This window comes from Sceloporus occidentalis, unplaced genomic scaffold (assembly GCF_023333645.1).
Source record: "Sceloporus occidentalis isolate IW3139 unplaced genomic scaffold, rSceOcc1.0.p SCAF_29, whole genome shotgun sequence".
NCBI classification, from domain to species: Eukaryota; Metazoa; Chordata; class Lepidosauria; order Squamata; family Phrynosomatidae; genus Sceloporus; species Sceloporus occidentalis.
In genome coordinates, this window is record NW_028317009.1 from 7,219,367 (window position 1) to 7,245,326 (window position 25,960).

The 25,960-nt window shown below is 43.3% G+C and overlaps 2 protein-coding genes across 2 annotated transcripts; one reads left to right on the plus strand and one right to left on the minus strand.

Annotated features, from left to right (window-relative positions):
- The first annotated feature begins 1,730 nt into the window (after positions 1-1,730).
- LOC149299240 (genetic suppressor element 1-like) lies at positions 1,731-16,394 on the plus strand. Its single transcript, XM_089486465.1, has 15 exons — positions 1,731-1,950; positions 8,865-9,064; positions 9,900-10,075; positions 10,566-10,763; positions 10,862-11,044; positions 11,396-11,718; positions 11,825-12,140; positions 12,381-12,991; positions 13,235-13,347; positions 13,470-13,740; positions 13,846-13,922; positions 14,089-14,476; positions 14,719-15,003; positions 15,807-15,910; positions 16,260-16,394. Exons 1-15 carry the CDS (start codon positions 1,734-1,736, stop codon positions 16,392-16,394), a joined length of 3,597 nt encoding a protein of 1,198 aa, XP_089342591.1. The 5' UTR covers positions 1,731-1,733.
- Positions 16,395-22,228: 5,834 nt separating this feature from the next.
- On the minus strand, positions 22,229-25,234 carry LOC149299241 (DNA replication complex GINS protein PSF2). The gene is made up of 5 exons (XM_089486472.1): positions 25,145-25,234; positions 23,796-23,910; positions 23,368-23,467; positions 22,740-22,866; positions 22,229-22,354 (listed from the first exon to the last, which is right to left on the minus strand). The coding sequence occupies exons 1-5, from the start codon at positions 25,232-25,234 to the stop codon at positions 22,229-22,231; spliced, it is 558 nt and encodes a 185-aa protein (XP_089342598.1).
- Between the last annotated feature and the right edge of the window lie 726 nt (positions 25,235-25,960).

Genomic DNA, 25,960 nt, shown 5'->3' on the forward strand with positions numbered 1-25,960 from the left:
GATGGGAAAAATGACTTGTTTCTGCGTAAAGGAGAGTCTGTTCTGCTCCTTTTACTCTCCTCCTCCATGCAGTGCTGTGCTGCTACTACAGAGGTCAGGGCTGCTCTGTTCCCAGTGGTACAAATTGTCCCTCATCAGTCCGTAGTCTATAAATGTTTACACGTGACTGGTCTAGATGATCTTTGTGTGAACCCAAAAGCTCGTGCCCCCCCCTGAAATTGCTTCCCTTCTGATGGGTTCAGCCTTGTAACACAGGGTTCAGAATGTCACAGGCCTAGCAGGGATTTGTCCGTGCCAAAGTCAGTCTTTCCTAATCCAGCTTCCTATACGATGTGTAACCCTTCTTTAAACAGATCTGACAGGTATAATAATGACCAATGTATCAATGACCATGGCATGCTTATTACATGAGCTTTCATTATATGGTTAACCTCTTACTTTCTTTAGTGGTCATCATGGTCCCAAATAACCATACAGATGAAAACCGTAATCCTGCAGACAAAGGGACTCTTATGTTCTCTATAAACCTAGTACAGCTCTTATCTCCGAGACACAACCGATTAGTTTAAAGTCTGTTGGCAGAATAATAATTGCCCCACTGAGAATCGCTCGTGGGCACGGGGTCAGTTAGACAGCTCTGTGTGCCAAGGTTCTCACACTGCAGCACAGCCTAGCTGGATTTAAATCCATTGTTTACCCGATCTACTGATGACAATCATCAGTCACTGAATGTATTTGGGGGGAAATCTATTTTTTATTTTATGTATGTTCCAAACACTTCAGTCCCAGGGCCTAGAATGTAACTGTTTTAAACCACTGATGCTCTCCTGCTCCTATAGACAGATGGACTGGCCCTAAAACATCCATACATCAGTTGTTACCAAAGCCTTCATAAGTTACTTCTTTCCTATGTGCAGACGTGAGAACAGACTCGGCCTTCTCACCAGTTCCCTTTGCATCTTAGAATGATCACTAAAATTCAATAGAATTATTACAATGTAACTGTTCCCTAAAGAGAAGTAAACATGCAGGAAAGGTTGGTTTACAAAACATTCGTATAGGGCGCTGACGTGTTAACGAAAACTGGGCATCTGTCTAGAAACGCAGATTTTCATGTTGCGTGGAAGCGGCAACAGACATCACACTTGTTTCCTCTATGTACGTCAACGTTCTGCGTTTTCTGCTTGTATTTTTGGGGTGAGGTTAAGCATGTTCTGGGTTAGCTGTTACTGGTTTTTGGAGCTGTATATATTTGTTTTTGCATGTCTGTAAACTTTTTGTCCAAGTGAGGACCCACAAGCTGAACGCCTCCCAATACTGTTTAGAAACCTCAGGTTGCCTGAAGCAACCGCTGAATCTGTTGCATTACATAAATAATATGGTGTCCACACTCGTGCTTTCTAATGGGATACTGCACTTTGTTTCACTTATGTACTTGCTCTAGGCACTGATTTGAAGGTAAAGCCTATGGGATACGTTTTAAGGCAGAAGGACACATCAACTACAACATAGGCAGTAGACAAGCACCAGTGACTTCTCGCATCTCTTATTTTTCTGTAATATGAATGCTTTGTTTTGGAAGCCAGTAACACGGGTGACTGTTAACACCATATTACCGCTATTAATTACTCATTAAGCTTCTCTGCTATGTACTTTTTCATTTTGTATTCTCATTACTTCTTGGCTTAGCTTTATTTTTCCTTTTTTATTTTTATTTCTCCCTTCTTCTAGGCATGAACCATGAGCCAAAGTCACCTTCCATAGGAATGCTTTCTACAGCTACACGGACCACGGCCACTGTCAGCCCCCTCACTCCCTCCCCTCTCAATGGGTCCCTGGTACCTAATGGCAGCCCAGCGGCCAGCAGCTCGTTATCAGTCCAGTCCGCACCCTCCTCCAGCTTTGCTGCTGCGCTGCGTAAACTTGCAAAACAGGCAGAGGAGCCAAGAGGTAAGAGGTGATACTTGGAACCTGTGTCTTATCCATGCTTCAGCAGCCCACCTTCTGGACATGGGAGGGGGGCGGAATTGGTCTGCCATTGCTAATGGAAATGCTGCACATTTTTTTCCTGCCATAAACACTGTCAAGGCCTTCTTGTGCAAAATGTGGGTACTAAGTAAATATGTTATAGACTGCATTATTGGCTTGTACTTGTGGGTCACTTAAAAAAAAAACAGATTTAATGTCCAAATGAGATTCAATCTTAAGGTGTAGACACAACTAATTCAATGGATCTTAGGTGATTACAATAGTTATGGTTCTTTGCAGGCGGAAGAAGGCAATCAGGTTAACATCAGTGACTGTCTTTAATCTTTTGCTGGTTATAATGTAGCCGGGCCGACAATGTAAATTGATATCTGAAGCTATTTGAGGAATTTGAGTGCGATATGAAGATCGATCTCTAGCGGTTTCTCTTACATTCAGCATGTCGGGGAAATGCGTCTCTCCCTGAAGGGTTTTGTCAGCTTTGATATTTATTACAACTCTCTGTGTGGTGTGGAATTAACAACTAGCTGCCATAGCTCTGCTCTATGCACAGGAGTAAGGAATGGAGCTGCATTATGGGACATCGGAAGGGTTATCTTATTAACTGTGAGTTTATCTCCAGTGACCCTGCTCTGAAAGTGATGGCCTGTCATCCTAAATCATGCAGTGATTTCCTGAGTATGATGTGGGAAGATGCAAAGTCTGAGGCACCCATTGCCCCATCTTTTTCCCCCGAGGCTCTAGCTTATGGGCGCCCTTTTTGTGGTGTCTCCAGTAATTTGCTTTTCCTCGGCTTGTTTAGAAACAGTGAATCTTCCACCCAGCTGTGATGATTGCTTTTGTGAGTTTGTGTAACATAGTAACAAAGTTCATAAGGTTGAAAAAAGACCAAAGTCCATCAAGTTCAACCTATATACATATTGTGTCCCTACTGTGTTGATCCAGAGGAAGGCAAAAAACCCTTATGAAGCAGATGCCAATTGCCCCATACCAGGGGGAATATTCCTTCCCGACTCCAAATATGGCAATCAGAATAAATCCCTGGATCAACGTTCTGTCCATAACTTGTAATATTATTGCTTTCAAGAAACACGTCCAGGCTCCTTTTGAACTCTTTTATTGAGTTTACCATTACCACTTCCTCTGGCAGAGAGTTCCATAATCTCATCGCTCTTACTGTAAAGAACCCCCGTCTGTGCTGGTGTAGAAACCTTCTTTCCTCCAGCCGTAGAGGATGTCCCCTTGTTATAGATACAGTCCTGGGTATAAATAGGTCCTTGGAGTGATCTCTGTACTGTCCCCATATATATTTATACATAGTTATTAATTTTTCCAAACTAAATAACCATAATCTTTCTGGGTACTGTAGTCCTCCCATTCCCCTTATTAGTGTAGTAGCAATGACACAAGAACATATTGAAGCCAATCCTTTTGGATGGAAATATATACCGTATTTGCTCGATTATAAGACGAGGTTTTTTTCAGAGCAAATGCTCTGAAAAATACCCCTCGTCTTCTAATCGGGGTCGTCTTCTAATCAGACCTCAAATAGAGTCTGATTAGGAGACTAAGATCCAGATCCCCCGCACCGCTGCAGGGGACCTGGATCCTCCTGTCTCACCCCCCCCCCCATCATACACACTTACCGGTGCTTCCTGCTGTATTGCCGGGGCAGCGGGTTGACGTCTACGCGATCCGCGTAGACAACGTCCGCTGCAGCCGGAAGGAGGTGTGGCTAGCAGCGGGGGTTGTCTGCGTCCGTCGCGTAGACCTTCCCCGACTGTCAGAGATCTCTGATCTCTGACAACCGGGGAAAGTATACGCGACGGACGCATACAAACCCCCGCTGCCAACTCCACCTCCTTCCGGCTGCAGCAGAAGGCGACGTCAACCCGCTGCCCCGGCTGGAAGCACCGGTAAGAGAGGGCTGAGAGGGGAGAGAGGGGAGAGGAGAGGGGAGGGGAGGGGGGGGAGAGAGTGTGTGTGTGTGTGTTAGTTAAATGGGGGCATAGGGCATTTCTGGAGTGGCGTTAAGGGGGCATTTAATAGAGCACTCTGCCTCCTGAAATGCCTTATACCTCCCTATATGCCACTCTGCCCCATAATATGCCTTTTAACCCCCTAAATGCCAGAGTGGCATATAGGGGTATAAGGCATTTCTGGAGGCAGAGTGCTCTATACAATGCCTTTTAACTCCCTTAATGCCACTCTGCCTCCTGAAATGCCTTATACCTCCCTATATGCCACTCTGCCCCATAATATGCATTTTAACCCCCTAAATGCCAGAATGGGATATAGGGGTATAAGGCATTTCTGGAGGCAGAGTGGCATATAGGGGGTCAAAAGGCATACCATGGGGCACAGTGGCATATAGAGGGTTAAAAGGCATATCATGGGCCACAGTGCCATATTGGTGTGGCAAGCCTGGGGGCAGATGTGCGTAACTGGGGGACAGGCTGGAAAATACAAGAAATAAAAACAAAAAAAATATTTTTCTCAATCATAGCTTTTATAAAAAAAAATAGTTTACATGAATTAACCTTTACTAGTAAAACTTTTTTCCTTTAGGGTCGTCTTATATTCAGGCTTTTTCTTTTTTCCTAAGTTAATATTCAGATTTTGGGGGGTCGTCTTATAATCAGGGTCGTCTTATAATCGAGCAAATACGGTACTTTGTACACAATCCATAATGGGTCTTCCACACACAGCTGTATCTGGGTAAGGCGGAAAAATTATTTCCGCGACTATGCTGTAAGTAATGCTCTCCCATACTATTATCAGTTATAAGCATCATCAGTGAAACACTCCACCTCAGCCATTCACACTGTGATGTTTTTACTTGATAAACTACTGCTTGTGTCTTGTACATTTTAGATTCCTTTAATGCTTCCTCCAGCTGCTTAATTTCTTTTATACCTCCCATATCTACATTTTTTGTGTTACCTTTTTGCTTTTATGTGTTTGCACCTGCTCGCTTGTTCCCTGTCCCCCCCCTCTTTTTCTCCAATCTTTGTGTTAACCATGTTCTATCATCTCTCAGTCTGCACCTGTTCTCCCTCTCATTGTTGTCTTTTATTTGATCTTCTGACTTTTTTTCTCCTTTCAGTCTGCCCTTTTTAGTCACTCGCTCTGCCATTTCCCTGCGTGTATGTTGTCTCATAATCATTTTGCTCATACATTTCGAGCGTTCCTTACTGCATTCATTAACAAGTTTTTACTTGCTTTTTTCCACCTTGTGCACTATTCTCCCTCTTTTAAGTCGCATAGCGAGCTACGTCTCTTTCAGAACTGATGGCTTATTTGCTAGTGAAATAGGAGAATTTAACAGCAGCAAATTAATTTCATAATTAAGGTAGAAATTACTGGCCATTTGCAGAGTACATTAATCTCATAAGTGCCCCATTTAGTGTGATGTGAGCAGTGTTGGTCTGGATGATGTTGAATTGCTAGACAAGACCATTGGGAGGGGGCAGCAAAATGTAATTCTGTAGCTGGCAGCATCTCTCTTAGCCTAATACTTCTGCTGTGACCTCTCTGCTTATCAGTAATGGATGAATATCATAATTTATATAGCACTGACAGCATGTAATACAGAATATTGAGAAGAACAAACGCAAATTTACAAAGGCAAAGCAATACATAAGTATAAAACATCTTATGCTGTAAACACATAAATAATTTGGTTTCAATGCTATACCTGACAGCCAGGAATGTCTTATAAACTGGTCCAAGGTATGGAGTATGTCAGTTATTTTTTGGAACAGCTAATCTGCCAGCAAAATGCAAACACGTCAACTGTTCTTTTGATTTAGCAATCGGGAGATGCATAGTTTGTCTGTAATGGGGGAGGGTTGTGGCGGCAGGGGGGCAGCCTCTGTGGAGCCGTCGCTGGGTGGGGGTGGGGGGCTTAATTCCTCCTGTCTCTTCTGTCTATAGCATCATGTGCTTGTGCAGAGAGACCCTGTGCTTAATGGAGTTTTGAGATGCTGTTAATCATTTAGGGTCTGTGTTTTCCTGTCTGGGGCAGTGTTAATTGTCTGCCTCTGCCTTTTGTCCCTTTACAATTTATAGCTCTAACCCTTTAACCTACCAGCATGTGATTGAACACCCACATATGCACAGCAGTGCATTTTGCTATTCCTCATTTGCGCAAATGTTTTTAACCTCATCTTAACATTTTTAGGCAATTTTTCAGATTAACATATTTGTAGACTGGTTGGGAATGGTATGTACTATTAAATAGTCATGTGTAATGATTCCAAGTTTGTAAAGCTTGATACCTTTTCCTTGTCCATTTCCTTGGTGACACAGAGAGAGCGAGAGAGAGCACACTACGACCAAACACAGAGCCTTTAGAAGGTCCCCCAAAAAAGTCTGTAATGCCTCCAGAAGCTTTCAGCTCTTCTTGCTGAATCCTGAGGTGAGGCTTGAGATGATGAAATGGTGAGGAGGAAGAACCTCTAGTTCTAAGGCATACTCCGAACAAATTATAGATAGCGTTCAGGGATCTGAAACAATCTTGACCCATTCTTGGAGAAAGAAACAAGGCCTGGCTCTCATTGTATGAGGCGACAGAATCTGCATGCAGGGTTTTCACCTCTGCCTCTTCCCCCTCTGGGACGCTGATGGGGTTTATCCCAAAAGTAGCTGGATTCTCCCCTAACCCCCAAGTAACGAAAGGGATTAGATTTGAGTCCACGAGGCACTCCCCTTTGAGAAGGCCAAAGGGATGGAAGTTGGCCGCAGTCGCCTTGAAATCACTCTTTACAGCCCCCCTCTGGTCTTCTCGGCTATAGGATCGCTTAAGTGGAAAGTGTCCTCTAAAGGATTTGCAGTCTTTTTAGTGGCTTTGGCCACCAAAGCATCCACTCGAGGACTGGCCCAGAGGTCTTCATCCTTAGAGTCGAAAGGAAAGTTTCTTAACACTCCTAGAGAAAGACAGTCTTTATTTCCGTGTGCCTCCACTAATCAGAGATGATAGCCACTGCCAATTTCTGCTTGGCTTCCTAGAAGGGTCCCTTAAGGTCTTCTTCCAAAGAGAATACGTTTGCTCTGCTAAGGGATGCATTCAGAGCATGTGGCCCCAGTACCAGGTGCTAAAGTCTTACATTAACTGGGCTAACGGTAGCAATTACAGATCCGCTCACTGATCATCCCAGTCCTGTTTCCAGTGGTAATTAGTCTAGGTTACGTCTCCTTCATGCCTGATAATGGCAGGTCCCCTTTTTGTCTCGTCCCACAGGAATAGACTGTTTTACAGACACACTCACAAAATTCTGATCAGCTTCATTTGCTTTTAAGAGGGAAACACGAGAATAGACGCTCCTGTTCCTGTGACACGAAGCTGATCAGCAGCTGGAGAATCTGTCTAAAGCTGTGAATGGCACCCATAATCCCACTGCACACCAGGCCTCTTGTGCTAGGATACACAGCATGTCTCTTGTCTTTTCAGGGTTAAAGGTAGATGCGACTTCTTGCATACAGTGTGCTTAATAAAACTGCTGATATTTCCAGGTGCTTCAGCCCGATTACCCCTCGCTTTCCTGATGTCTTTAAAAAAAAATGTATACGAGCAGGGTTTCCCAAATCCTTCATTTTGCAGTAATCATATGTAATAGTATACATATTAAAAATCAACCTTCTGAGTGTCCAGCGGCGGAAAGCATTGTGACTTCCTGATAGGATCTGAATTATTATTACTCCTGTTGTTAATGTAATTACTGTTGATTGGTTCAGGCAGAAGAAAGAGAAAGGGAAATTATTATATAATGCTGGCCCTGACAGAGGCTGCCACCGATCTTGGCTTCCATGAAAATTTAGGTAATGCTGTGAGGGCATCGGCTCCCCTGTAAACGACGGCAAACCTAACCTGCACATTGGAGCACTTGTTGGTGACACAGGTGTGGGGGTACTTTATGTACCCCTTCTGTGTGTTCATCATAAAGAAACAGTATCTGCACGGGCTAAAAATGTGTTGGGGTTTTTTGTGAAGCAGAGGATTTTTTCTTTAAGGTTATTTGCTCTCAGACTGAAGGAGGTTGAGCTGTTAATTGCACACCTTTGCCATACCTGACAGATAAACTGGCAACACATAGTGTGAGGCAACAAAGGTGTCACCACCACATTGGGCTTCATCAACTATAATCCTAATTAATTTCATTCAGCATGTCCCTCTTGTAGAATGGCTGCAGTTAATTACGGTGATCAAGAATTTGCCTGTTTAAAACTGCACAAGATAACTGGAGGTTCTAATACCCGGAGCCCTGCAATGTCGTTAATTGCCTGACTGGTTGGGAAGCTATTGATTTTGAACAGTAAGGGACAGCTCCCCATCTCAGAAAGGATTACATTCCTAATTGTTCCTGGCCTTCCGTTAAGATACGCTTCAATTGCCGCTCACGACCTTATCGGCTTCTCTGTGCTTTAATAACCAGAACCTTCCTCCCGTGCACACATCCACAGCCACCTACTCAGAAATGAGTTTCATGTGCTTTCTGCGCACAGTAGGCATCGCCAGGTGCTTGTTAACTGCTATAATTCGAGGGTACGCAGAACAGAATGGGGACCTACTTTTAGTGTCTGTGCCGGCCTTGTGGCCATGGTTCTGACAAGGAAGAAATTGACTTGTAAGGGTGAGCTCAATCTACTATCTGAGATGGGGGATATTTACAATCCATTACCCAGGAATCCAATATCCAAGGGATATTTCAAACTATACGAGTAACTATACTGCTGAATATCACAATTCATATAAATTGCCACACGCTTTGAACGTCTGTTAGTGATGTTGTGGTAATGGCCTGGACATTGTCTGTTTTTTGGGGATAACCAGTACGCCCTGTCACGTTATTAAAAAGTGTTCCCTTTTTTTGTTTTAGGGTCTTCGATAAGCAGCGAGTCTTCCCCAGTCTCATCACCAGCTACAAACCATAGTTCACCTGCCAGTACACCCAAAAGAGGAGCCATGGGCCCCATTATTGTGCCACCTGTCAGCCACAGCGTGCCAAACACCCCACCGGTGGTAACCATTGCTCCAACCAAAACGGTGAACGGCGTGTGGAGGAGTGAGGCACGGCAGGTAGGTTGAGCAGGCTTTGTGTGGGCTCCTGTTGAGACATTTCTTGCAGTGATCTGCAAGCATCACATTTATTTATAATCTTATTTTGCTCTCCTGGAACCTCTCAGAGTCGAGGGCAGCTTACAGTTCAGTGGAGGTTGAATGCTCAGTCAGCAGGGCGTGTAGGAGGGACATAAAGGGCGGGGAGCTTGCTAAAGGGAGTGCAGACACACAAGGGCCAGGAAAGCGAACAGATGTTGCTTCTCATTAAGAATTCCAATCAACAGGGCCCCATCTCTCTCAATTAATTATGGCTGATGTATCTGGCGGAGGGGAGGGTTGATTTAGATCATCTTACGTATAACTATAGTCCTATAAATATAAAATATAGCCCCCAGTAATAGACATTATCACTTGCAGATTTAAATGGAGAATAAAAGTGCATGGACGTGCAAAAACATTAAATGAGTAAAAAGAAATTGCACAAATTGCTCACTGCTCTAGCTTTCTATACATGACATCCTCTGACATTTTGCTGCATTTTTCCAGTTCAGCAAGCATGCAGATCTCTTCTGTGTGATTGCCTCATCCAACCCATTACAGGCTATCCATCCTTCTAAAGTGGCCCTAGAGAGCTGCATGGCAAGAGTATTTAGGACTCGGCACATGTGTGCTCTCCTAGCCAAGCTAGACAGCTCGGTTCCATGCAGAAATTTATCATATTGAGAAAATGAAAAACGTGCACGCAGGACAGATCCTAGGGCTCTGGAGGGAAAAGTGACTTTGGTGCTAAATATTTCCTTTATACTTCACTAAAATAATCTGCCGTGTTTTTTTTTTGTTATGCTACCCGCAGCCAGATACATCTTCTCGAGCTAGCGGCATCAGCAGAGAAAGACTGATTGCAGAATCACAGCTCCCCCCAGAAAAGACTGGCACCCCCTCTGTTCCTTCCCATCTGCTCGGGAACGCCTACGCATTTGCCATCCCACCGAGTTCAGTCGTCCAAGACGCACGCTACCAACCTCTAAAGTGAGTGAAAAGGAATATATATCTAGCAGTCGTGTAGATGACCTTTGTAATAAGGCAGATGTATAGGCTTTGCTAAGGCCACTCTTTCCATCATTGCATTGTAGACTATACTCTACCCAAGAGGAGGTCTCAGAGGTGCAGCAGCATGTGCTGCTAATCCATGCCAAGTACAGTTTATCAAAGGCAATCTGGCTGTTTTGAGAATGCAGCCTTTGGCGTGCGTGTGTGTATGGAGTGATACTCCACACGCTAAAACTCCTTTTTTCTGTTAATTTTTTCTGCATAGTATGGACAGTTATACTGAAAAAGCCACCTTGCACCACCTGATACAGTAAATAAACTAGTATCTAACATAAAAACATTAGAACACAAAGTATATTATTTAAATGTATTTTTTTTCCATACATCAAATACACAGCCTAATTAAATAGGATAAAGGCGTCTTGGTTTTGTGGCACTGAGTTAATGGACTGTACATGATGTATTTCAGCCTCCAGAGACCAGTGCACCATGTTGTCCCTCCCAGCGCGATGACAGAAGAATACCTGCGTAGCTTCCGTCCATACCACACGGCTGAAGACCTGCGAATGCCCTCACTGCCCCACCTTGGTCTAGACCCTGCAACTGCAGCTGCGTATTATCATCCCAGTTACTTGGCCCACCACGCATTCCCACACCCAGCCTTCAGGTTAATGAACGGTCAACAAAATACAGAGGGATTCTGTCAATCTAATTAAGAGTATGAAATAACACGTTTTGTTTCCTTGTCTATTTTCCCCTGTGTAGAATGGATGATTCTTATTGCCTGTCTGCTTTGAGGTCCCCGTTCTATCCTCTACACAGCCCTGGATCCCTTCCCCCCTTACACCCCTCTGCTATGCACTTGCACCTATCTGGAGTCCGCTATCCCACAGAGCTCACACACTCGTCACTCTCTGCGCTGCAGTCGGACCGTATTACAGCTGAGAGGTAAGTCAAGCTGCTGCAATGTTTTCTTTTAAACAGCTTGCTGGTTTTTAATACATTCTCACAACAAAGTCAACAAACCTGTTTTAGGATTAACACAAACAATTCAACAAACTCCTGGAAGTTATACAAAATTAATTTCACAGACTGTACGCTATCTAAGCGGCCATTGGTTAATGCCTTGTACAAATGTTTGAGCCGGGGTAGCTGGAGCGCGTAGAAATCAAATTGTTACTTGACATTCCTTAGCCTCAACATCAAGGCCTTGAGATACCTCTATGAATCCTTTACATCTATTCCTCAAAGAAGACAAGGCTGACCAAGAATCCTTTTAATTTTGTTTGCCCTTTACAGAATGCAAATGGATGAAGAACTAAGGCAACGGGAAAGGGAAAGGGAGAGGGAACGTGAACGAGAAAAAGAAAGGGAAGCTGATCGGGAGAGAGAAAAGGAGAGGGAACGCGAAAGGGAGAGGGAGAAGAAGGAGATGGAGAGAGAAAAGGAACGTGAAAGAGAACGTGAGCTGGAAAGACAGAGAGAGCGTACAAGGGAGAAAGAGGCCAGCTTCTTAAAGACAATGGAGAGCCCTTTCCTATCGGAACCCGAAGTGCATCCTCTCCGAGCTCACCAAGAAGAACGAGTGAAAGCAGCTGAGCAGCCTGCTCCCAACAGGCCAGGTAAAGCATCACTAATAAATGGCACGTACCGAGAGCATTCTGACAGTTTATTGATCCCTTCATAAAGGTTGCTATTAAACTGCATCTCCAATGTATATATTTACAGATAAGCAGAAGGAGCCTTCAATTCAAACACCAAAGTCGGTTCAACACACAATACACCAGTCTGGTGCTACCCACCATTCTGTACCCAGCCTCATTTCGTTCCCCGCACCAAGCAGCGTGGCATCTGCTGCTCTCCTTGCACAGAGAACACAGGAGGAGGAGAAATGGTTAGCCAGGCAGCGGCGTCTCCGGCAGGAGAAAGAAGATCGGCAGTACCAAGTGTCAGAATTCCGGCAACAAGTGCTGGAGCAACAGTTAGACATTGGTGGACGTCCTCTTAACCCTCCCGAGCCAGAGACCAGGTCTGAAAACCTCAGGTGAGAGAGCTTGGAGCATTTATATATGGTGGTAGCAGAGATCACAGCTCAGTTAGTTGATACAATATGAATGCTGGACTGCTCATGGCAGGCGGGCTTTCTAACACTGTTAACCAAATCAGGCCTTTGTAAAGTGCCTTAAACCAATAACTCCCCTTTGGAAACACTTCAGTGTTTCACCATAAAGAATCAAAAATACCATAGTTTGATGTTTCATCCAATTTTCTTTCTTTTCTTTAGGGTAGTATCCGGTCGTAACGATGGCAGTGTGAGAGAGCAAATGCAACATTTTGGAGGTCCTCCTCCACTCATCTCTCCCAAGCCCCATCCGCACACCACACCGACATCTCTTTGGAACCCAGTGACTCTGATGGAAAGCTCTTCAGAGATACGCCGTACCCAGGAACCAATTCCAGTTCATAATCACAGCGCTCCCGTTTATGAACAAAGCAGACAGAGCATGCCTCAAGTGAAAGTGGAACGTTCATACTGCTTTGAGAAACAGTCCCAAGAGGATGAGGAGGTGTCCAGGAGACGAGAGCTGTTGGAGAAGTACCAACCGGTGAGGGAACCCTCCTCTTTGGAACAAACTGGCTACTCCCATGCACCATTCTTGGCAGAGCTGGAAAAGTCAACACAGAGCTTCCTAAATCAGCAAAGAAGCTCTCTCCAGCAGGCCAGTCATATAGCGGAAGGTACCCTGCTGCACAAGCCCCACACAGCACATCGACAAACCCAGCCAAGGACTCGAGACTCAATGATTGTTTACGATGAGTTCTTAAAACAGCACCGCATACTCATTAGCAAACTGGATCTGGAGGAGCGAAGACGTAGAGAAGCCAGAGAAAAAGGTACGTATGGGGAAAAATAATTTCACCTTTCCAGGAAATATACTTCAGATATCCAAAATCATGTAAACTGCAGTTCTAGAGTGTTCACAAACCAGTCTGTCACATCAGCTGGAAATTGAGATAGAGGGTTCTCCAGAACACAGTCTTTAAGATATAATGCTACAACACCTTTGCCCAAACGTGCCCCCTGCTCACATGGGTACAATTGGACTAGTTTCATAACATGTCCTTATTTTTCCCAAGGCTATTATTACGACCTTGACGACTCATATGATGAAAGTGATGAAGAAGAGGTGAGGGCACATCTCCGTCGTGTGGCAGAGCAGCCTCCACTCAAATTGGATACCTCTACCGAGGTAAGAAGTAGCACCTGATACTATCCCCATATGTGACTGTGGGAAGGAAGAGTGACATTAAGATGTCAGTTTGCAGACATGACACTAAGTTACCATAATTTCTTAACCTCTTGTTTCAACAGAAGTTGGAGTTCCTTCAGATCTTCGGCCTCACTACACAGCAAGAGAAAGAGCGTCTCCTCCAACAGAAACGAAGGAAGAGAAGGCGAATGATGAGGGAGAGAAGCCAGTCACCTCCCACCATCCAGACCAAGAGGCAGACTCCATCACCACACTCTCCTCTTTCAACGAGGTTCAGCCCAGACGATCTAAACAACACCCCCAATTTGGAGGAGAAGAAAAAGTTTTTAACCTTCTTTGAACTTTCACACGTCAGTGCAGAGAGAAGGCGAGGTAAGATGTAGGCTGGTGTCCTGTTTCCACGCTGTTGCTTTCTGTCTTCATATCCATTAGTTCATTGCATAATATCAGAGCCTGTTTCAAACTTTATTTTGTCAGATAAAGAGAAGTTAGTTGAAATGCTTGAAGCAATTAAACAGAAGAATGCTGTGCCTGAGGCAGTGAAAAATTCCCAAGTGGCTCCATGTCGAAGTACTCCACCTCTCCCTACAGGTAAGGTTACTGTACAAGGACCAAGCGATGGCAAACTTATGTAGGCCTCCTTAAAATGGATGTGCTAATGATGATATTCTTTCAGGTCCTGTTTCTGAAAACCAAGTGGTATTGCAGCCAACTACAGAGTCTGACACACCGGCCTCTACTCCCTCTACTTCATCTTGCACCGCTTCCTTGCCAGAACCTTTAAAACCACCAGAGCCCAATCGCCCAGAGCCCCCCAAGCCTTTAGACGTCACAAGGGTTCCCCCTCTACCAATTCAAGTACCAGCTCCAGCATTTAATGCACCCTCCATGGACAAAAAAATGCCAAGCGAGGCTCCACCTGCTAAAAAGAGCGTGAGCATTTTAAACTTTGTGCGAGGACACCCTCCCAAAGAGACCTCAGTGCAGCAGCCACAAACTGTGAATGGAAGAAGCAAATCGTGGGAACCTTTCATAGCGGAGGAGTTTGCTCATCAGTTCCACGAATCGGTACTGCAGTCCACACAGAAAGCTCTCCAGAAGCACAAAGGTAAGTTGAGCTGATACAGAAGCGATGTGCGTAGATTTTGGTGCCGTAGCTGTTGCGGAAGTAGAAAGATGAAACATTTCTCCCGTGGTTCCGCTTAAAAATGCAGGCATCTGTTAATAAGTACTGTACACAGTTCCTTGGTAATATGTTGACACGGAAGATTTAAGGTCTCCTTGCCTGATGCCCTTCATGGTTTCTCAGTAGAGTTACTCCATTTAACCTCCCTGTTTGTCTCTCTACAGGAGTTTCGGCTATGCACAGCGCAGAACAGAACCATAAACCGGATGCCTCGGTTCACTATAACATTCCCGAGCTCCAACACTCCAGCAGGCTGCCAGCCCCGCATCAGAACGGGCAACAGCGTCCTGCTCAGCTAGGACTGGGATGTGGCCCTAGGCACCAAGAGACCACATCTGAAGAGGAGACCTCTAATGAAGAGGATGAGGAAGATGAAATACAGGAACAACCCAGGCCTAAGTGGAAGGGGATCGAGGCCATATTCGAAGCTTACCAAGAACACACAGAAGGTAAGCATACACAGTCTGAACGAATGGATTTCAATGTTAAATGTCACATTTTTTAATCTGCTAGATTTTGCTTTGTCAAACCTCTGTTTGACAAAGCAATTAAAAACTATGGGATTAAAAGCTATGGACCAAATCAGAAACCAAGAAAGAAATAAGCACCAAAAGTCAAAGTAACAAGAACAATAGCTTTATTAACCCCTTCAGGACCGGCATTGGCAAACTGCGTCTTCCCTTGAAGACTGCATTATTTAAAAAAAATATTTAAATTCCGTGCTTGTGATTTGCTGCAAAGCGATCACATGCACGGAATTGAGGGGGGAGTGGCTGCTACGGATCGCTGGGGACATCCGTAGCACCCGGGAAGTACCAGGTACGTCCCGGTCTTGAAGGGGTTAAACACATAAGTGTGAGTTTGCCATGGATATCTCCTCCTACACCAAAACCACATTTGCAATATAGCCAAATATTAGATAAAGACTTGTGAAAACAGTGATGCATTAAATTGGTTGTTTTGGTTATTGCACTTCTGCATTTTTACAACTTTGCACCGGCACATAGGGGAGTTATGTAAAACAAGCCGTTCTGGTGCAAATAAATAACAGTGGTGTGATCACCATCGCAAGCAATGGAATGTTCCTGGTGATTGCTTTGCTTTTACCATTTTGGCAGTAACATCAGGGTTTTGTATTGGTTACCTTTGCATTTTTGTTCTGAGTGCTGCAAGGTGATAGAGGCCTCTTGTAAAATAGCAGTGCTGTAAGCTTCAATTGTGTTTTACTCAAACTTTTCTGCTCTACTTCCAGAACAAAACCTAGAGCGGCAAGTTCTGGAGACGCAGTGCAAGCGGCTGGAAGCTCAGCACTATAACCTAGGCCTGACTGCGGAACAGCTGTCACACCGCATGGCGGTAAGTGCCTGAGCTGTGTTAGGACCTGGTGTCACCGGTTACCTAATTACGGTTAATACCAAATTACCGGTAATGAGAATAATAAAAAAACTACTGTTCATAGCCTTGCTGCACATTCTGCTAACCAGGCAACATATAAGTGATCTCTTTTGGGTCACATCCATCACTTTCCTCTTGAATTGCAGTAGTTCAGTTTGGCTTCATAGTACATAAACCCACACACTTTGGTGTAGATTGAAACAACTCTTTATTAAGCATTGAGATAGTGAAGAGCTACTTCACACATGCTTACGACGTAAATACATTACACCAACATGCGTAAGTGAAACATTTTACTCCTTTCTCCTAGGAACTCTTGAGCCAGAAGCAAAAGATTGCATCAGAGAGGGAGCGGCTACAAGGGGAACTCGAACACTTTAGGAAGTGCCTTGTCTTGCCCACCGCATCGTGGTGCAGGGCATATTTCAAAGGCCACCCCAGGTGACACCCTCCTGCACTAAGCTTGAAAGTACAATATAGAAATAGTCTCTATTTTATTATCTTGATATTTAATATTTTTACTGGGAGGATTGGAAAAACCCACCTTTTTCTGTTACTAACTGCACCCCCTGAGAAAAAGACACAAAAATCTAAATCGAATAAAAAAATCTATCTATATAAATATATATATATATTATGAATGTGCCATGCATGACTCAGAGTTACGGCGTTTGGCAAAGAGAGAAAGGACCTAATTTAACAGACACGTTTGCGGGCATTTTCTTCACAAATTGATTTCACTGTTGGCACCTGCTTTACTGCAAACCATACCTGGATTTAACATTGACAGAGACTTTTGGCTGCATCTGACACTACAAGCAGCTTGGCACGCTGTCTACCCCTCTGGACTGTGCTTGTTGTGGGTGCTTCCATTTCGTCATTGAGTTTCTATAGTGCTTATTCTTACGCTGCCATCTGATGGTTCATTCATTGTGTATTTCCTGTTAATCTCCAGGGCACCAGAACATATTTACTGATTTTTTTTTTTATTTTTTTTTTTGCCGGGAGTCAAGACATTATTGTATGTTCGTTTAATAAAGAGCGTGAACATGTTGTAATAAAGGACAGAAACGTTCCATTTGGCCTTGCAAAACTTTGCAGCTTGCAATATATGAATGCACTTAAACCCGGATGTATAGTTGGTTGAAGGTACCTTTTAACATTCGCTGCAAGATGGCTCAGAATCCATCGCTGCAAAGCTGCTGCGCAAGGAAACCAATTGGAAGACAAACATTATGATCAGGTGCTTTTGGCCTCATACTGTATATATTATTAAAATGAGTTTTTTTGTATGTTTTTATTATTAATTATTGTTATAAAAAAAAGCCTGCCATTTCCAATGCTTTTTGCATTTTTTTTTTTTTAATTTTAATTATTATTTTGCAGCCAGAGGGGAGAAAAAAAAATACACATCCCTTTTGAAAAAGTTGCTGTTTAGTGTTTGTATTCTGCTGCTGGTCAGGAATTTATCCTATCAAAGTGTTTTTTGTTTTCTTTTTTTGAAAGAGAATTAAAAGTTGAAAAGAAATGTAGTAACAGCGACTTGTGCCTGTCGTGGGTGTGCGAGGGTAGACGTATGTTTGGGTTGTATAGCTCTCTCCTTAAAGGCCACAGTCCTGTCTGAGATTTAGATGTTAATTAAACCTCTACGTATAAGATTCTGGCACCAGGTTTTAAACATCTTTTCACCACAGCAAGCAACATCTTTCATACTTAACACCCAACGTGTAACTATAATGGAGCACCTACACTTAGTTACCCCTGCCTTTTGCCCCACGGTCCTCTTACGTTGTCACGACACAATACATGTCCCGGAGCACAAGGTAACTATTATATTATAATTATTACTACAATCATTCTTAAAACGTAGATTCATTTATTATCGGGGCATTTGCTCTAATTTGTCTCTGTGTTCTCCGTGTCTAAACCGCAGTCTATTTGTAACGTGAACAGGTTGTGAATAGGGCTGGTGACATATGTTTACACATTGCGAGAGAAACGTGATCGTATTCATTCCCTGGAAACATTTAAAAAATCTGTAGCAATTGAGATTACCCCAAGATAGATGCCGCAGTGAGCACCGAGACCTACTCTGAAAATCAGGCCGTCTGACATTGAGTCAATGCCGCCCATTTACATAAATCATTATTACTACAGTACTGGAAAGCTCACAAAGCTACATGAACATGGGATGTAATGTAACAGAGTACCAGACGTTTTGTGTGACTATACCAAGTTGTTTTACTTTACTGTATTAACACAACTGCCTCAAATGAGTTATCACCCCATTAACCCATACAGAACCAGCTCCCTGCTGGACGCTAACGGCGCATTACATCGCATGAAAACATAATGCGTCTAAACAGAGACTTCACCATGCGGGTGCAAACTGCTACGATCTACCCAATAAAGACTAAACGATCTTGTGAACGGGTTTGTTTTTTCCTTTAAATCGAGCTATTAAGATGCAATGTCTTATATAACATAACGTTTGTATAATAATAAACATTATTTTGCATGTTTCTGTTATGCATCATACAGAAAAACATATGACATCATGCATGAGTAAACTGACGCAGTGATTGCACCGTAACCGAGACAGGCGGCCATAGCGTATATATATACGTATCCTATTACCCTGAGATTCCCCTTCCAAAAGCACTAAGCAGTATCAGTCACAGCCTTTACATCTGTAGAGCTGCCTCTTATCCAGCAGGGAAGGCCAAGGAAATATTCTTCCCCACAATAAGGAATGCAAAATACGAGCTCTTTACTCATCGCGATAAGGAGGCCATATCAATCACCGTATCATTAACGGGTGTGACCTGAACTCGTCCGTTACCGTACTACTAGACATTCCTGTTAGAGTCAGTGTTGTGTTCATGAGTATTTCCAGTGCAAAAAAAGAACATAAGCAATACAATTTCGTACAAACTCAGGTTGCAGTGTAATGTGTTGCTTATATCCATAAAATAGAAAAATGAGTTTCCTTTTCGAACAGAAGGAGTTTGGCACCTTTTACGATCACATCAAAGTACATGCCTGTATCCCCCACCGATGTCACATCACTGACAAGGATTTGCAGTTTGCGTGCAGTAGACAGTGTTCACGGAAAAATGCAACTGCGTTCTCTTCTGTGCGGATGATATACTTATAGAAATGTTTTAACAGCATTTTATAAGGGTTATACTGGACCTCTTACTGGTACTTGTGCTTAGACTGAATGCACGACAGTATAACGGTAGACCGCTGATTGCCGGGAGACTGCACACTAAAGCAGCACCAATTAAAGAACGATAATGTTGATCATTATACGGTGACAACTAGCATTTCAATTAGTTCTTTGCACGCAAATGAGAGGAACTCCATTCCTATCAGATGTTTCTAGTAAAAGGAAAAATCCTCTCACAATACATATCCTTCGAATACTGTCAGAATGCTGCATCCAGGACACAGCAGACACATTCCCAGCACGCTGGAATATCGATGGAGTGACACAAACCTTAATGGCACCGATACAACGAACGATGTGCGAAGAGTTAAACACAAAGAGGTTTAATTCATAGCATGAAGGGTCAACCCCAGTGAGCAGTGAGGTTTCTTCTCACGCGCCAAATTATGCATTATACACGGGCCAGCTCTGCGTTTCTTGTTGGTGAAAGGAGCCAGTTCTTAATGAAAAGAGAAACGAGGGATTGAAACCAAACAACTCTTCCTTTAGTAATTGAACTCCTCGGAGCATTGTTACTTTAAGCACTAACAAGACATGATCCATAATTGATGGCGACTTTGAAGATACCTCCACGTTAACGATAGATTACATTATAAAAGACAAACCAAGCTCTTCTTGTACTGTGAGGGTGAATAAAAAACATACAGAAACTGAAAGCTATATATTTAGGGGCAGTTCTATTAATCTGCAGTATTGTTGAAAGGACCCAAATGTCAAACTGTGTATTTTTTATGTTTTTTCTGCACAAAAGGTTATTGTGAAGCTACATGTTGGGAAAGGAAAGTGCTCTGCCTTCTATAAGTTAGCGCCTGTGGAGACACGTTCGCACGGTTCCATGGCTGGAGTGCCAAATTACTGAACACACACTTCATGAACTAGCATCGGGATCCATGAGCGCAAAATGTTCAGCAACATAAGCGTTCAGCGGTGGAATATCCTGAGGATAAAACTACAACAAAGATACAAATAACTGTGATAAACAACGCCGCCTGAAAACCTACGGAAACAGACACCGGACCTGCTTTTCTGGTACATCTGCTGGGAATTAAGGTTCGTAAAAAAAAACTGACAATCCCAAACACCTACTAAAACATAGATTATTTCGCAGACAGCGTTATTCCCGCAATATACCACAAGAGGGCGCTAATCGCCTGATACTGCCTTGCTGAAGATACTAAAATATAGAGTTGACCCAAATAATCCCGTGTGGCCAGAGGTCCTCTTCGGCTGAGGACAAATCTAAGTTTTAAATCTCTGTGTAGCACGACCTCACTGTTACACTATATGACCCCGATATCTAATCTCTCAACTAAACTACTAATTCCTAAATTCATTAATAAAACAGGTTAAGTAGCCATATTGACCGAGACAAGGGTCAAAGTCGTTCGGAATTGTCACGCACCCAAATGATTGCTGAATAGACCAGGCAGATATCAGAGGCCAAGAAAACCTAATTCCTAAAAACAGGTTAAGAAAGAAATATGCCATTTTTTTTTTTAATCATGGAAAAAAAATGTTTTCTGTTTTTTTCCGGAGAAGAAATATAATTTTTTGGAAAAATTGAAAAGAGGAGTGGTTTTACAAACTGAAAATCATTTTGTTACACCGGGAACATGAAATGCAGCGTATATATAAAAGTATAATGCTTGAAATAAAAGTACTACTTATTCAGTAAATAATAAACAAAATGTGCTCATTAAAAAATTTTTTTTTTGTTGCACATGGAACAAGGTCTGTATACATTAAGAAAATTTCAACGATACATGGGAACAAGATGTTGGTCTCGCCACGTTACTGAAGAGAAAGCGTACTGGCCCGATTCAGATGGTAAACATTGCACTGTGATGAGGGAGAACATTAACCCCTTAATGGGCAGTCCCTAAACCCATTGAAAACAATGCATTTTGAGTCCGTACATGTACAGGCTTTGTCATTAAGGGGTTAACAGGAATCATTTAGATGAAGGTTCTAAGCATAACGGAATTTTCCAGACAAACATAACCTCTTACCTGTGAAGAAAATGTAGATGGAGTCCAGCCACAACCAAACTAAATGGAAACTTTTTCCCCACAGTGCCCCTAGAGACAGAAGCGCATACTGCTCTTTTTTGAGAATTGCATTGTCAGTATTATTATCATCGTTTTATATAGCGACATCAAATTCCATAGCGCTGTACAACAGGAGGACAGGACATAACAAGTAGTATGTAACATAACAATTTGACTTACAGAGACAACAGGTGAGGAAGGCCCTGCTCAAACCAGCTTACAATTTGAATTGTATTCCAGGATTTGCTTGTCTTCAGGTAAAGAGGACTTGCAATGATTTGAGATTGTACATAAAGCCTTAGAAGTCTTTCACAAACATCTTCATGTAATATAGTTTGAATGCCATGTCATAAACATATTATTTATCATTGTAAAAGAACATACTCCACACTCCATATTTTTTTCAATTTTTCCGGAAAAAAAACCAAACAAAAAACAGCTTTGGAAAAAACTCTTCCCACCTCTACTTTTGCTTAGCTAATAGTAGTCTGGCCACCGAATGTCAATTAAAGAACACGTAACATTATTCTGGGGTATCAGTTTCTTAAATCTCAGCTCTGGTCAAGCAATCATTTTCAATGCAGGTTGCAGAAGCAAATTCAAAGCTGAATGAACCATCAATATACACAAGGAGACAAAACATGAGACACACATATGACACGTTCACCCAATACAGATTGCCGACAGTGTATGCACCAGCTTAGGCATTTAGATGACACTTTATTGAACCAACATAATCAGAACATTCAATTGACACTGTAAAAAATGATCACTTCAAGCAACAAGATACGAAAATGGAAGATCAGCTGGTTTCGCCACTATTTCAGCGACAGATGTAAAGTGCAGATACAATGCAAGAGCCATCCACAGAGATGATATTTAGGCATGCCAGGAAACGAGGCCTTGGCATCAAACTGCCCGATATCATGCGGTGGTCTCAGCAGACAACTAATTACTCCCCCACTTTTAATTATGCAATTGCCGGACACTGTAGGAGGGTTAGTAATCTTGGGACTGGCCATCCTCCGGGGCCTGCAGGCTGGTGCGCAGTTTGTACATGTGGTTTAAGGACTCGGTAAAAAAAGTTCCGATGGTGTTAATTTCCATTAGCGTCAGGTTATCCAGCTGGCAAACGAAAAGAAAGGACTTGTAACCCCAGGGAGTTCAATAGCAGGTGGATGACGGAGCCTGTATTATTAAAGAGTGCGCTAAGCTGGCCACAATATCTGAGAGGACCAGCCGGTTTACAGAGCAAGACTTTAGACCCAAAAATGCAGCATCACATTTGAAAATAGGTTCAGAGACGCTTTGTGTGTTTTTTTAAACTTTTTGCTCATTAATATGGCAATTAATATTTACAATAAACCAAGTGTAAACGAGCCGTCTACTTTCACAAAGTGTTAACGTGATTCATTTTCTTTTCTGAAACAAGTACACACCAACCAAACCTCTTTGCCAGATTAGAATCTGGTACATCTGGCACAGACCAGCACTATGCACCTTGTCATACCTTAGCGTGAGCCTCTTGCTCCCGCACAAAGCTGTCAGCAGACAGCCGGAGCTTGGCTATCCGAGTGTCCCATGTGTCTTTGACAAGTGTACGAATCTCATCTGCTTTGGGTATATTGTCAGAGGCGCTGCGGTGAGAAAACAGGTGTTTGGCGCATCAAGCAACAAGGCTACACACAGCATTGAAAGTGTCGAAAAAGAACCCACATGCAATGTACCATGCAACACTGATTTAGTTTTGCAAAGCAAGACCACACCGTGTGTGTGTGTTTTTAGGGATATAAAGATTTCACACACCTGTAACCAAATACCCACAGAAAAGCACAGCTTAAAGCAGGACATACAAGTAAAGTAGCGTTAACAATATAAACCAGGCATGTGCATTTCATAATGCAAGAGGCAGTCCCGCTGATTCAGTTCCATGGTAAAATCGGCAGCGCAAAGCACAAACAGTAATCTCTGCAGACTTAGATCTGATGTTTCATATATATATATATATATATATATACCCCTTTTGTTCAAAACATTTGCTTCGCATAAAACATATTTCTATACATCATAATATCTGACAGCAAACCCATACCAGCAAGAACATGCAGTAAAGAAGCTTGTGCAGTCATTGTACTCACTGATTTAACAGCAACTTGGTCACCTCCATGTAGTACGGACTGGGCATTGGGGTAAATGTTTCCTGTCTGCGCTCTTCATCCCGAATTGTCTCTAATTTCTCTGGAAAAGGAAAAACATATATTTCACTTTATGATAAAACAAAAATGCAAACCCAAGATAACGAATGCTGAGATGAAGTTTTTTTTTTTATAGTAAACCTTTCTTAAAAGGGTCATATGTCTTAGAGAAATGTATGGCAAATGACAATAACTATAATGCTTCCTAGCAATGTCCATGGGTACTAGACCTGGAAACGCTGTCTGTCGGCAGGAAACCAAGCAAATTGGGGCAGCTGCCCATCTACTGACACACACCACTGCCGGGTCTAGCACATACGGATATGCGTTGGAAGAATACGTGATTAAGTTCCCAATGTTGTCTTCCTTACCCACATCCATCCACTCTGGGGGGACAATACGACACTTTTGCCTCTGCTTGAGGTTAATGGCGAGCCACAGGGGCACAGCTACAGGCAGACCAGGATTAAATGGACCCAAGTCACCCTGTAAATGATAATGAAATAAGAATGATGTGTTAGGATTTAGGAACTTAATTTTAAACCGTGACAAAAGAGAACACTGACAAGATGCAAATACGGTTGTTTCATGTGAGACCAGACGACACGTGGCAGAATAAAATGCCATCAAACTAAAAGTACTCGTTGAATCCTAAAATAACAGGTATTAACAGTTTTTAGTCCTATAAGATGTCACTGAATTCTGAGAAACAAATAACATAGATACCGTTTCTCTATACATTGAGCTAAACATGCTTTACTACTAAAATACGGCAATAAATGGCTTCCCCGTGGAAATTCGATTAATTTGGTGGCTATGACGTATATTTTAATATTTATTAATACCTCTAGTGGGCCAGAACTGAATGCTTCAAAGGATCTGGTTTGATAGCCAAGCCTCGGAGGTCAGGCGCACGGGGTAGCCGCACTCGCCCTGCAGAGGGGCGTTTAGTGGGTAACTACCTCAAGCAGCCGGCATTAAGGATCGCTGAATGGGGCGTCTGTCAAGCATGCTGGGGTGTAAAGCGTTTGTGACGAAGCATTATATAAACGCACAGTTATGGCGAAGGATGCAAATAGTTTGAGGCAGGTGTGAAAAAATGCTCTGACTCCATAACTGCATCACTTCTTCTAGATACACGTGTGTGTATGTCTGAGTGTCCGGGTATGTCTGGGTATGTGTGTGTATGTCTGAGGGTCTGTCTGGGTATGCCTGAGTGTCTGGGTATGTTAGCATGCGAACATGTGTCACGTGGCTGTGTTTGTGTTAGTATGTTGGCATATGTATGTGGGGGGGGGGGGTATATCAGTGTGTGAACATGTCTGTCTGCGTATGTAGGAAAACATTGAGTGAGTGTAAGTGAATGTGGTTTTAATGTTGTGGGGTCAGCACGAGGTCTTGGGGAGGCCTTGAAGCCTAGGAAGCAGGGTTGTCGTGTACCGGTGTATTACATGACATTCCGGGAATAATACAACATGTCAGCAGCAATACGGAAGGTGTTACATGCGTAATGCCTGGCGGCGGACCGGGGAGCTGAGAGTAACGACTCCAGTCACACGGTGAACTTTGTTCCGTTGGCACGGCGCTTACTGCGCGCACCTGTCAGTGAAGCTAAACTTTCCGTTATTATTGTGGTTGTACAGGAAGAGGAGGTGCCCCTCACATTGAGGAAAGCGGGCGCCCGGTAACATGTATGAGAACGGCGGTAGTTTCCGCTTACCCCTATCAGGTAGACCTTATCCAGGCTGAAGTTGGGGATAACAGTAACCAGTTCCTTCTCCGCTAGAAACTCTACCTCAGACGCGTCCATTTCTGCAAACCCCGCCCACTGCTTCCCGCGCTGCAGGGACTGGCCAATTAGCGCCGGCTGCTGAGTGTATGTGCGTATTGGCTGACGGAGCTATTTGCGTTCCAAGCCTCTCTCCCACTCCGGCCCGCGTGTATGTTTTATTCATGGTGACTGTCATACAACTGCAGGGTCTGCGGACATGTTATAAACTTCACGTCCCCGGTCACCGTTCTATTTACAGCCGGCAACATTGTGTAAACGGTGCCGCTGCATATGGCGAGAGGGCCCTTCCCTACAACGCATCGGGGCGGTTAATTAAAGTCCAATTATAAAAGAGCAAACACTGTGTATGCTGTGCCTGTCCCGAATATAAACTATCATCTAATAAACTTTTGTGAATACATTTTCTGGGCGAGTGACTAAATAAACTCTCATACATGGAACCCAGAGAGGAGGAGTCCTGAGGTAAATAGGGACAGATCAACTAAATAGATTCCCGGATACTGACCAGTGGCTGCCGCAACTCAGTAGGGCCAGACAGACCTCCTTGTATACCAGCACCGTCATACCCACAGCGTGCCCAGGGTCTTAACTACTAAGCGCAGTTACCAGTTTATAGGGCGGAAATCAGCTGTAATAAAATAACCCGAAGCAGTGGCAGCCTTTACCGCCTTGACTTATCATTTCCAGCCCTTCGTTGGTGTACGTGGGGCCGTTTAAAATGTTGAGAGTTGGTTGTTAGTCTGC

Coding starts and splice junctions, on each gene's coding strand:
- LOC149299240 (XM_089486465.1), top strand. CDS start 1,734: ATGAACCATGAGCCAAAGTCACCTTCCATAGGAATGCTTTCTACAGCT. Junction 13,348..13,469: donor AATTGGATACCTCTACCGAG/GTAAGAAGTAGC, acceptor TTGTTTCAACAG/AAGTTGGAGTTCCTTCAGAT. Junction 13,923..14,088: donor AGGCAGTGAAAAATTCCCAA/GTGGCTCCATGT, acceptor CCAACTACAGAG/TCTGACACACCGGCCTCTAC.
- LOC149299241 (XM_089486472.1), bottom strand. CDS start 25,234: ATGGACGCGTCTGAGGTAGAGTTTCTAGCGGAGAAGGAACTGGTTACT. Junction 23,911..25,144: donor ATAAGGTCTACCTGATAGGG/GTAAGCGGAAAC, acceptor TATCATTTACAG/GGTGACTTGGGTCCATTTAA. Junction 22,867..23,367: donor ACCAAGTTGCTGTTAAATCA/GTGAGTACAATG, acceptor TTCTCACCGCAG/CGCCTCTGACAATATACCCA.